Source organism: Nannobrachium achirus (assembly GCF_963921795.1).
Source record: "Nannobrachium achirus genome assembly, chromosome: 6".
NCBI classification, from domain to species: domain Eukaryota; kingdom Metazoa; phylum Chordata; class Actinopteri; order Myctophiformes; family Myctophidae; genus Nannobrachium; species Nannobrachium achirus.
This window is the reverse complement of record NC_137815.1, coordinates 16,423,278-16,434,702: the sequence shown is the minus strand read 5'-3', so window position 1 is coordinate 16,434,702 and position 11,425 is coordinate 16,423,278. Positions and strand designations below refer to the sequence as shown.

Sequence of the window (11,425 nt, the reverse complement as noted above, 5' to 3'; positions counted from 1 at the left end):
AGTGAAAAATATGAGTGGGCCTAGGCTACTTGTCCTGGCTTTCAGGCTATGGCAGGGGTCTTCAACAGGGAGTCCGGGACCCTAGGGGTCCTCAGAGTTACTGGGGCCGCCAAATCTTTGTGATAGGATCATTCTTTTAAACTGACAACTTGAACTCTCACATCCCTATTCTGAGGAGAACTTTAGCCGAAAATAGCAGATCTAAGCTCTGGCGTTGAGAGCTTGTAGATTGGCTATTTTCGGCAAATAGGTTTGGTGTTGAGGTAAAAAAAAAAAAAAAAGAGCAAGCCAAGCAGACTACAGAATGAAACATATAGAGTGATGACAGACAGTGCAAGTCTATGAATATATCTATGAACTTGATGAAAATCTGCATCACACATTTATACAATATCCTTGGCCTATAAACGTTGAAGACCCCTGGGCTATGGGATGCAGAGCATTCTGTCCTTCTGCGCATGCTCTGCGGCACCAGAGTCATTATTTTATTTCCTTCCGGCGTCCACACAGTGCTCGCAAGGTCGTCAGTTAAACTCGTGAGTATTCATAGAATTAGTCCATTTATAGTTGTATTGTTCATTCATATATGTTCTAAGTGTTGTTATTGAACTCTAAGAATATCGTTTGTCTCCACATTAACACAGCAAGCTGCGTTACTCATGTAATCCGACGCTAGCTGTGTGTTTTCAAGCTAATTTTAGCCAACAAACACAAGCTCGCTGAGGATGAGTTTCACATGTAATGACTGATAACATGTTAACATGTGTAACTGCCAGTTTGTGTTAATTATCAACACATGGACACATAGCGTAGCTAAATAGCTATGATTATGAATGTTAGGTAAGGGTGGTATTGGTGATAAGGTGATAGGTTAAGAGGGTCATAAGCTGGCCTGTCCTTACAGATTCAAGTACATCTCAACAAGACGTACAGTATTGGTTCCATGTGATTTGCACACTCTCTTGATTTAATGTGCAAGAAGAAACCTCGACGTATTTATTTATTTGTTTTCTTATGTCAGACAGATCGGTTATATTGAGTCAGATCAAAAGTAAGCTATAGGGTGTGCCAGATGTAGTTCTAAGAACGGCCATTTCTTGGGACAACACAGCCTTACACAGGTGTTCTGATTAGACTATAGCATTAGTTCTATGCAATCAAACAATTGAAACACCTGTGTTTTGTCCCAAGAAATGGCCGCTAAGGACTACAATGACGTAGCCGCTGGCACACACTATAGTTGTGCTGCTGATGTCCCAATGTCACCATTTATAAGACATCTGTCCATTAAACGCAAATGCACTCTTTAACAACAGTGTTAGGTGTAATGGAAAAGAGACTCAATCAGAACCAGTGTTACCAGATGGGAAATGTTGAATTATCGTACCGGAGGCTCAGAATTATCGTATTTGACATGAAACTATCGTACACGGCCAAAAAAGAGAAATCACTCGCGTAAAAACGTAATTTCACCAAAAAAATGCGTCTTTAGTGTAAGAAACGACCTCGTTTTATACTCCTGCGTGACAAAAACGCATCAGATATGCTGTGTGGAGGCAGGCAACTTCTTGGAGCTTACACAAATAAAAGCCTGAAACTGGTCTGGAAAGATGCAACCAGTATTTTTAATGCCTCCAAGTACAGATCTAGGGTCAGATTGACTGATTTCCTGGCTTATTTGAGAAGCCAAACCAGATCCCAGATCAGCAGCCAGGGAAAATAGTGAATTCACGCTCTTTTTGATGATATGCCGAAATTATCGTACATTTGGGCATTTTTGGAATTATTGATCGTACATCGTACAGAGGGTCAAATTATCGTACAAATACGATAATTATCGTACGTCTGGCAATAATAATGCATAATAATGCACTGTGGTGTAGGTAGGACTGGGTTTGTTATGGTGGGACCTTTTTGAGAATCCTGCTATGCAATTTTATTGCAAACATTAACACTACAAAGTAACTACTAAGTTATGACTGCATAATTGTGAAATCCTTCAATGTCATCTGGAAAATACTGTTGTAGTTTGACTTCCTGTTACCCTTTACTTCGATGAATATCAGCTAGGCCAATGATGGTTCTCAAGTGGGGTCCAGGGACCCCCAGGGTTCCAAAGGAGTTAATATATCATAAAAAATACTTTAACCACTCTAGCTCAACAATATACATCGGATATCACAGCGCAATCCGAGCTTGTAGATTTTTTTGAAACATGTTAACGCCACAGATCTTGGGTAGTGGTCCCTGGCACAATATTTTCAGATGGGGTTCTTCTTTGGGTCAAATGCATATTCTTTTGAGGGTCTTTGACATGAAAAGGTTTGAGAACCTCTGAGCTAGACAATTTGAGTTGGTATTTTCCCTAGGGATCGTGATATTTCTGACATTGGAACTAGTACTAGTAAGCTTTGAGAGCTTGTACTGTAGATGGGCTTTTTTCAGCACAGAGATTTGGTGTGGAGGGAAAAAAAGGAGCAGACCAAGTTTAGAGCCCTGGGGCACTCCGACTTGGTATACTTTATGTGGGTAAAATAGAACAGGATCCATAAGGGATTGATACTTGCCTGTCACACTAGGGGTGGACGATATGGTGATAAATATTGTTGAGACGATACAATGTCTCCACCATATGCCTTTTCAGAGATATCGTATATATCGTGATACAATCTTATAACAAATCCTGTTGACTTGTTAATACAGAGATTCGTAGCAGAATTCATTTAAACCTGCATTTTTGTCTAAACCAGTAGTTCTCAAACTTTTAAAACGTCAAGGTCTCCCCTTGTTACGGATCCATTTGGTTTCATTTTTATACTGTCAGAGTTACATACTGTACTTGTAAGGGTCAATTTAGACCTCCCAAAAGGAACCCAGAGAGTCCCTGGACCCCACATTGAGGACCACTGGTCTAAATGGTTATGGTTTTAGTTGTTGTTACCTCGTACTGTAGGTGGTTGTACTGTTAAGTAATTTGAAAAATAACCATAAAAAACAACATAAAAAAGAATCGTGATAAGATTGTGTATTGTGATACAGCTTGGAAAAATATCGTGATATTGTATTTTGTTTCCATATCGCCCACCCCTATGTCACACTGAGTGCATCTCTCCACTCCAACATGTCTCCTTTCCGACATGTCTCCATTCCGACACTAACCCTATCTCTAACCTAACCCTAAACCTTAGGCCCATGGGAGTGTCGCCACTCCGACAATAAGAAGTCAATTTCGGAGTGGCGACATGTCGGAATGGAGAGAGCCTCCCTGTCACACTAACCAAGACGGTCAAAGAACATGTTTAACCTTTGTCTTTCTCTTCTGGTAGTTCGCCATGTCTCTTCTGCCCAAACCCGCTCACATGAGGAACCTGCTGGGAAAGCGCCTGCGGTTCCATCTGCCCATCGCTTTCACCCTGTCCATCATCGCTGCAATTGCCTTCAAGGTGAGACATTTCAAATCACAAATACTTTATTGGCAACATTTATGAACGTACATTTTTTTTCTGACTTGCTTGTACCACTCGGGTCTGGTACACATCTTAACTGGGGACCCCAAAAGAATCATATTTTAACTGGCAAATAGCAGATCTACCTGCTCACAACGCCTCGTGTTTTGCGAGGCGTTGTGAGCATGCGTCTAATATTTGACAATTTGGCCAATGTTTAATTAATTATTTAAGAAGTAAAAAGTCCCACCGGTCTTGAATCGTATAGCAGACATGAAGTCCACATTAGGGATGGGACGATAAGCGATATAATCGTTTATCGTGATAACGTGATATTGTGATATCGTCCTCCGTCATGCACTGGGATCAATTCACCTTTTATTTGCCGAGCTGCATATCCGGTACCATTTAAACCCTCTATTGGTAAAACGTACTTATAATATACGTACTTGAAACAGTCTTGTTTTCTTTTTTTTTTACTCCACCAAATCTCTTTGCCAAAAAATAGCAGATCTACAAGGTCACAACGTGTCGCATTGTGACGCGCTGTGAGCTTGTAGACCTACAATTTCTTGGCAAATCTTCCGCCCCAGTATAATGGATGTTGGGGATATTTTGATTATCGCGATAATATCGTAAATTGCGATATCTTTAATCAGAATAATCGTGATATGACATTTTCATAATCGTCCTATCCCTAGTCCACATACCACTAGCTCTGACCAGTTCCGGAAACGGTTCATGTGATGGAAACGATTCGGGATCCCAACCCTGTACATGAAGAAAAGATTTGTCTGTCTGATTGATTGATTGATTGATTGTCTGATTGTCCTCACAGTACGGAGTGACAGAGCCCAGGAAGCAGGCGTACGCCGACTTCTACAAGCAGTACGATGCCGTCAAGGAGTTCAACGCCATGAGGGAAGCGGGAGTCTTTGAAAGTGTCCGGCCCTCAGGAGAGTAAACACACTGTAAGTACTGCAGGGTTTTGGTTTTATTAGGTACACATTATTGTGTATCATTATTTTATGCTTTAACTGTTGAAAAATAGCAGATATACAAGCTCACAGCGCTGCGAGCTTGTAGATCTGCTATTTTTTTTAATCGTGAAAATTAGAATTTTGACCCGATTCTATAAGTGTCTCTTGAATCCTTCTAAGATTTTTTGAAAAACCTATGTTTCTATGTCAGCAATCTGGCGAGCCATCGTCAAAGAAAAGGTCCTTTTCACTTAAACTGGAACTCAGTTAGTTTGTTCTTGAGAGACTGCTATGTCAGTGGTTCTCAAACTTTTTCATGTGAAGGACCCCCAAAATGATATTTATTTGGCCACGGACCCCCATCTCAAAATGTTTTGTTCCAGGGACCCCCCAGAAGCAAAATTTGAGTTACAAACGTTCGCTTTGAAAATACATATATTCAAAGATTTGCACACATTTTCACGACTTTTTCAAAAATAGCAGATATACAAGCTCACAGCGCGGCACCGAGTGCCGCGCTGTGAGCTTGTATATCTGCTATTTTTCAATAGTTAAAGCATTCAATAATTCTAGGCCTAAATGGGTTAAAATGTACTTGTTAACATCAATTTGGTTTGCAAAGTGTTCCACCAAGGCAGACACATGAGAGCAATGGTAATGTTTTGGAAGTATATGAGGCTTAAGTAATTAAAAACAGGAAAACGCAACTTATGCCAAATCACTGTTATGACATCCAACATTGCTGACATCCAGTCTCATAAGTTACAGCTCAGTCATTATATGAACATTTGGCGGTACTTTCTTTTTCAGGGGAGAATACATAGTTTTTTGTTGGGCAGGACATGCCATGACACTTTCACAGATTTGACACTACACTTTTTGTTGGCTGTGTCTGAACAGAGAAATGCAATGAATTAGTTTGCCATGCCACCGTTTTGCTGTGAATTTGTCATCATGGCATTGCAGAAATCTGCCAGTCACTATATACTGCCACACACATGCAAAAACACATAAACCCTTAAATAAAAGCAGGTGTGCACTTTTCAAAGCTAAATTAAGCGGAATCAGTCATCGGCACACAGGACATTGTCAACCATGGGTGCTGATTTACGTTTCTGTCTGTGGGTGCTCAGTTGATTGTCACCTACACCCAACCCCAAATGTGAACTAAGTTGTGATATCAAGACCGGGTATTTCAGCCACGTGCACATGTTACATTACAATGTATTTATAACACATGTTACATTACAATGTATTTATAACACATGTTACATTACAATGTATTTATAACACATGTTACATTACAATGTATTTATAACACATGTTACATTACAATGTATTTATAACACATGTTACATTACAATGTATTTATAACACATGTTACATTACAATGTATTTATAACACATGTTACATTACAATGTATTTATAACACATGTTACATTACAATGTATTTATAACACATTAACCGCTCGACTGGCACAGTGCATTTTCCATGTGGATGTTTGGCTTGCACCCATCAAATCCATGCCTATTCTTTTTTTTCTTTTCTTTTTTTTGTAAGATTTTCATGTCACATTCACAATAAGTTAATAGGATATACATTAGATAGTGGTGAAGTCCTCTTTTAATTTCAGTCTGTTGCTTAATTTCCTGAAATGGGCCATGTGTTAAAATCACTACACAATCACAATACATGTCTTAAAATTATACTTTATTATTTATTCCAATGGCATAATCATTTGTTTGTTATATTCATAACATCCCCATCCCCAGAACCAGTAGACGATGCAAACATTAATTGTTAATGTTCTTTTGTCGTTCCAGCTTCTCCCCCTTTGTGCATTCCCGGTCTGAAGTTCTTCTTGTCCCATGGATGTTAATTTACTGATCAGATGTGAACATCGCTATGCTGATATGTTCCTCTAAATAAACTATTATTGTTATGACATTGTCTTCATTTGATTTGATTCATTTTCTGATTGTTAAACTAACCTATTCAAGAATATGTAGTCTCATTTTCTGATAACTGTCAGTAATGGCTAATTGTTACTTTGTGCTAATATTATACATCAGGGTTCCTCAATTAGTTTTCCCCAAGGGCCGAATTATGTCTAGGGTACCAAGCCGAGGGCCACAACATTGCAGGGGGCGACGGTGGCGTTCCTGCTACTCCAGCGACAGTTCAGATATCGTCGTCGTCGGGTGAAAATCTTGTATGTCCAAAACCGTTTTGCATTTAAAACAATATTTTAACTAGTGAAAACAGCCGATCTACAGTCACACAACGCCTCGCACCGCGAGGCCCTGTGTGCTTGTAGATCTGCTGTTTTCACTACTTTTGTGCGATTTTTGTATGATTTGCGAAAGAACATACAAATTTGGCGATACGAGATTTCCACCCGCCAACGACAATATACTAGTGTTGTTGCTGCTCTTATACCACCATAATTACTGGGGTTGGTGTGGGCCAGACAGAAGCAAGTACAAGTCTTCATGCCTCTGACTTTATCCACCCTCCATGTGTCAGGCAGGGATTTCAGCCACTCCTGGAAGTCCTCGCGTTTCCACGAGGCGGGTCTTAACTCAAGCCTGGTGGGTTTAGGAATCACGCATATATTCTGCATCTAAGACTAAGGCATGACCCGAATTCAGAGTGAACATTTTTAACGCAAAATATTTGCTTCTGGCCAAGTTCTGGGGGCCCCTGGAACCAAGTATTTTGAGATGGGGGTCCGCGGCCAAATACATTTTGGGGGTCCTTGACAAGACAAGTTTGAGAACCATTGATATAGGCCAATTCTACAAAATAAAATGTATTTTAAATCGTAACAGTTTTCTGGAGAAAAAAAAAGTATGTTGCTATACATCAGTGGTTATCAAGCTTTTTCCACATCAAGGACCCCCAAAATCATGTATATTTGGCTGCAGATCCCCATCTCAAAATATTTGGTTCCAGGGACTAAAGAAAATGTGTTAATATCTAACATATAATTTTCGGAATGTCTGTCTGTCTGAGTGTCTGTCTGAAACCGCGTTTCTCATCAGTGGCTGGAGCAATTGATCTGAAATCGCATCACCATAAGCATATGAACACACCTGACATAACTGTGAAGCCCGTTTGTCACTTTCGCAAATCGTATGCTGTATATTTGCATTTTTATGGTGTATCTATATCTATTTAGCCTACAGTACCTTTTGTGACCACACATGTTAAGGGAGGGGCGCTGTTGTTCAGGCCATGCACAATCACACACAAACACACACACACACACACACGGGGGGAGTGTGTGTGTGTGTGTGTGCAGGCAGGCGGGCGGGTGTGTGTGCAGGCGGGTGGGCGGGCGGGCTGGGGGGGGGGGGGGGGACAGTATCTCTGTAGCCATTAAAGGAAACGGGTTTCTTACATTGATGCTCCTAAATCATGCAAGCACCAGTTAAAGTTACTTTCCATCCCTCATATACTGTGTGCACAGTGCACATCCCATAACCCACACATAACTGCACATCATTTTGGAGCTCATATCTTTGAACGGGTAAGGGCTAGTATACATAAAGCAATGGTTTTCAACCTTTTTCATAGACTATTATTTATTCTGCATTTGAGGTCCCAGACCCAAAACTTAGAATGTTTTGTTGTCGTTGGATAGGATGAAGGTGCAAAACATTGATCAAATTAACAATTATTCTACAATCTCCAATTGTGTAAACTTCTGGTAAATGGGTTCTATATATCTATAAGGGTCCATTTGGTTACCGATTCTGCATCATTTAGCTGGGGACCACCTGGAACCCCCTCAAGGACCATTGGTGGTCCCCAGACCACCGGTTGAGAATCACTGATCTATAGCATCAAAATCAGTTTAACACCTTTAACCCTATATAGGCCTACAACGACTATTTGAGAATAGCTGATCTTCAGATGTGCCATTTCTGCCATTTAAAAATAAAATAAACTAGAAGCAGTGCTCTTCCGAGCACAGGTCTCCACTCCACCAGGTAGCCATTTTGTTCCAAAAATGTGTTTTGCAAAAGTTGACCTACTGGTGGCGCTATAACAGGCCAATGTGAAAAGGGTGGCACTGGCATTTGTTCTTTATGATTTGAGGCATTTTGTTCAAAACGGACCAATCCTTCAACTTTGGAAGGCAATCTTAGCCAATCAGGATGGAATATGAAAAAGCAAAGATATCCGTCTTGATCACATGACTATAGAGATCATGTGTAGCAAGTTGTGTGAAATTTGGATAAAATCTGAAGGAGTCATAAAAAAATGGGTTTACCTAAAGTCAGTCTCCTGGTGGCACTATATAATGCAAATTTGAGAAATGCAGGGCAAAGGTTTATCTTTATCCTGTAGGGAGTGTGCAATGCATAAAATGTTTTACAGTGAGTTATAGAAAAAAACACATATCAGGCTGGTGTAGCGCCACCATGAGGCTGATTTTACCAATTTTAAGTGGCATTTGTTCGGCCTAGTGGGAATATGCGTGCAAAATCTTACGGAAATCGCACACTGTGTTCAGGGTTTGAGGCATTTTGTTCAAAACTGTGCAGTTCTGCAAACTTTGGAAGGCAATCTTAGCCAATCGGGATGGAATATGAAAAATCGTAAATACTCATTTTGTTTAATGACAATCAGAGATACATCATACTGTGTATCGATTTGCGTGATTCTTGGACAATATGTGTAGTGGTGGTACTATCCAAAAATATGTTTTGCACAAATTCGCCTCCTGGTGGCGCTATAACAGGCCGATGTGAAAAATATGGGGCAGAGGTTTGGCTCTGGCACCCAGGGAGTGTACGTGCCCAGTTTCGCTGCCATCATGGCAACGGCGCCGGAGATTAGCTGTACACACAGAAGGAGAGGACACACGGACACACACACACACACACACACACACACACACACACACACACACACACACACACACACCAAAAAGAAATGAAATGAATGAATGAAACTAGCCTGGTCAAAGTAGCCAGACTATATACTAATGCAGCCAACTAACTGCAGTATACAAGTTGTTTTAATATGGGTGGATTGTTGGCTAGAATGAAACTGCAACTGGTTGGCAGAGGCATACAACCTCACTGCAGTACTTAGTTCTCCTTTACTTTTCATTTGGATGTATTTTTGCTGTTGAAATGTATTTCACTATTATAAATGTTGTATGTTCCCAAATGTAATAGCCTACTTTCTTTTCGTAAAAAAAACTTTGATTTAATGATTCATCATTCAGGCCCATATTTGTACAGTTTGTGAAACATTGCATATCTTCACAAATGTTGATAAGATGATACCACTTCTGTCTCAGTGTCTCAGAGGAGGGCTGTGGGAACTGCTTTTATGAACACCCTGAACAGTTTTTAATTTGCTTCATTCAGTATTTAGATATTTGATGTACCACTGGACCCCATCTCCAGGGCCCCTCCCCATACACACCCATTGTAACTTCAAACTCCATTTTAACTATGATAGATTCATTAAAAACACTCATTATTTTTCGAGACTCATACTACCCTCCTAACAGGTCGTATTTCTTCCATAACCCTTTTCATTTATTTTTAAGAATTCTTTATTGTATACATTCTTTTCCATTTTCCCAAATAATTATTTAAAAATGTTTTTAAAAAGGGGTGCATCCCCCATTCCGACATGCTGCCATTCCTACATCCTCCCAATTCCGACACTAACCCTATAGGGTGTGCCAAATGTAGTTCTAAGAGCGGACATTTCTTGGGACAACACAGCCTTACACAGGTGTTCTGATTAGACTATAGCGTTAGTTCTATGCAATCAAACAATTGAAACACCTGTGTTTTGTCCCAAGAAATGGCCGCTAAGGACTACAATGACGTAGCCGCTGGCACACACTATACCTAACCCTAACCTCTATGGAAGTGCTGCCCCTCAGACAATTAGAAGTCAATGTCGGAATGGCCTCCAAAAAATAGTTATCGAAAAAACACAGCCTTCTCACGTATTAAAAAATCTGTTCAGGGTAGAGTGAAACCATGGATGCATTACTGTAAATATATAATCCTTGTGAGTGTATTAAATTAACCCTAAAACACATATAGCCCCAATGCATGGTTTCAACCAAATGTTAACAGTAATGTAAATGTAAAACTATAACAAATAACAAGAAGGAACTATAACAAATAACACGAAGGTTCAGGAATTCATGCAATTCACTCCAGAGATGAATCTATGAAGAAAACAAGCTTCTGTTTCCATAATGGTCTCTTTTCATCAAAACCAAACCAGTAGAAAGACCAATGTTGTGTTAACTTATCTATTATTTATTTCTTAACAAGAAGCTCCCATAATTTGTGGTCTGCATTCGAGCAGCTGATAGTTTAGGTCTCTTTTGGTGCGTTTCTTTTTTTTTAAGGACAGGGCATTCACTCCAGCAGGCCTTAAAAAAGGAAATAAATAAAAACAAAAACAAAAACACAGACTTGTTTGTGTGCGGAACTCCAAGCACATGAATTCATGTCCGCGTTCCCACACGGACATATTAAATGGGGCGCACGGACATCTGTGCACTCTCCTAAATGTTCGTGTGGGAACGCGAATTTGTTTGTCTCTCAAACTAAAAAACAAGCGTGTTGCGACCATAGCGTGATTGTTTTTGTTGATTTGTAGTCTCTGTCTCGTCCTTTTCCGTTGCTATCATCAGGTATTGTTTTATTGTTTAGTTACTACTGGTCGAGACTCACAATCATCATCAAGACAAAGTAGATAAACAGTTTGACCAAGGCTTGCTGTGTACAAACAGAGCGTCCAAGGTAAGGCTTTTATTTTAAACCCTATTTGTATTATCTCCATGTATTATGATTATGAATGTCACCTCATAAACCGTGTGTGTGTGTGTGTGTGTGTGTGTGTGCACACGCGCGCGCGCACGAGAGAGAGGAGGGGGGGGGGGGGGTTGGATTGCTGTTTGTGATCAGTAACAGACTCTGAAGTTCTGATTTACAATAGTAGCTGA

The 11,425-nt window shown here is 40.1% G+C and overlaps 1 protein-coding gene across 1 annotated transcript; it reads left to right on the top strand.

Annotated features, from left to right (window-relative positions):
• Positions 1-478: 478 nt before the first annotated feature.
• On the top strand, positions 479-6,373 carry LOC308287416 (cytochrome c oxidase subunit 6C-1). Its single transcript, XM_080728575.1, has 4 exons — positions 479-536; positions 3,327-3,443; positions 4,285-4,417; positions 6,252-6,373. The coding sequence occupies exons 2-3, from the start codon at positions 3,333-3,335 to the stop codon at positions 4,408-4,410; spliced, it is 237 nt and encodes a 78-aa protein (XP_080584701.1). The 5' UTR covers positions 479-536; positions 3,327-3,332; the 3' UTR covers positions 4,411-4,417; positions 6,252-6,373.
• The last annotated feature ends 5,052 nt before the right edge of the window (positions 6,374-11,425 follow it).

Excerpts from the sequence above, each read along its gene's own strand:
- LOC308287416 (XM_080728575.1), top strand. The coding sequence starts at position 3,333 with ATGTCTCTTCTGCCCAAACCCGCTCACATGAGGAACCTGCTGGGAAAG. Across the intron at positions 3,444-4,284 it reads TCGCTGCAATTGCCTTCAAG|TACGGAGTGACAGAGCCCAG; the intron begins GTGAGACATTTC and ends TTGTCCTCACAG.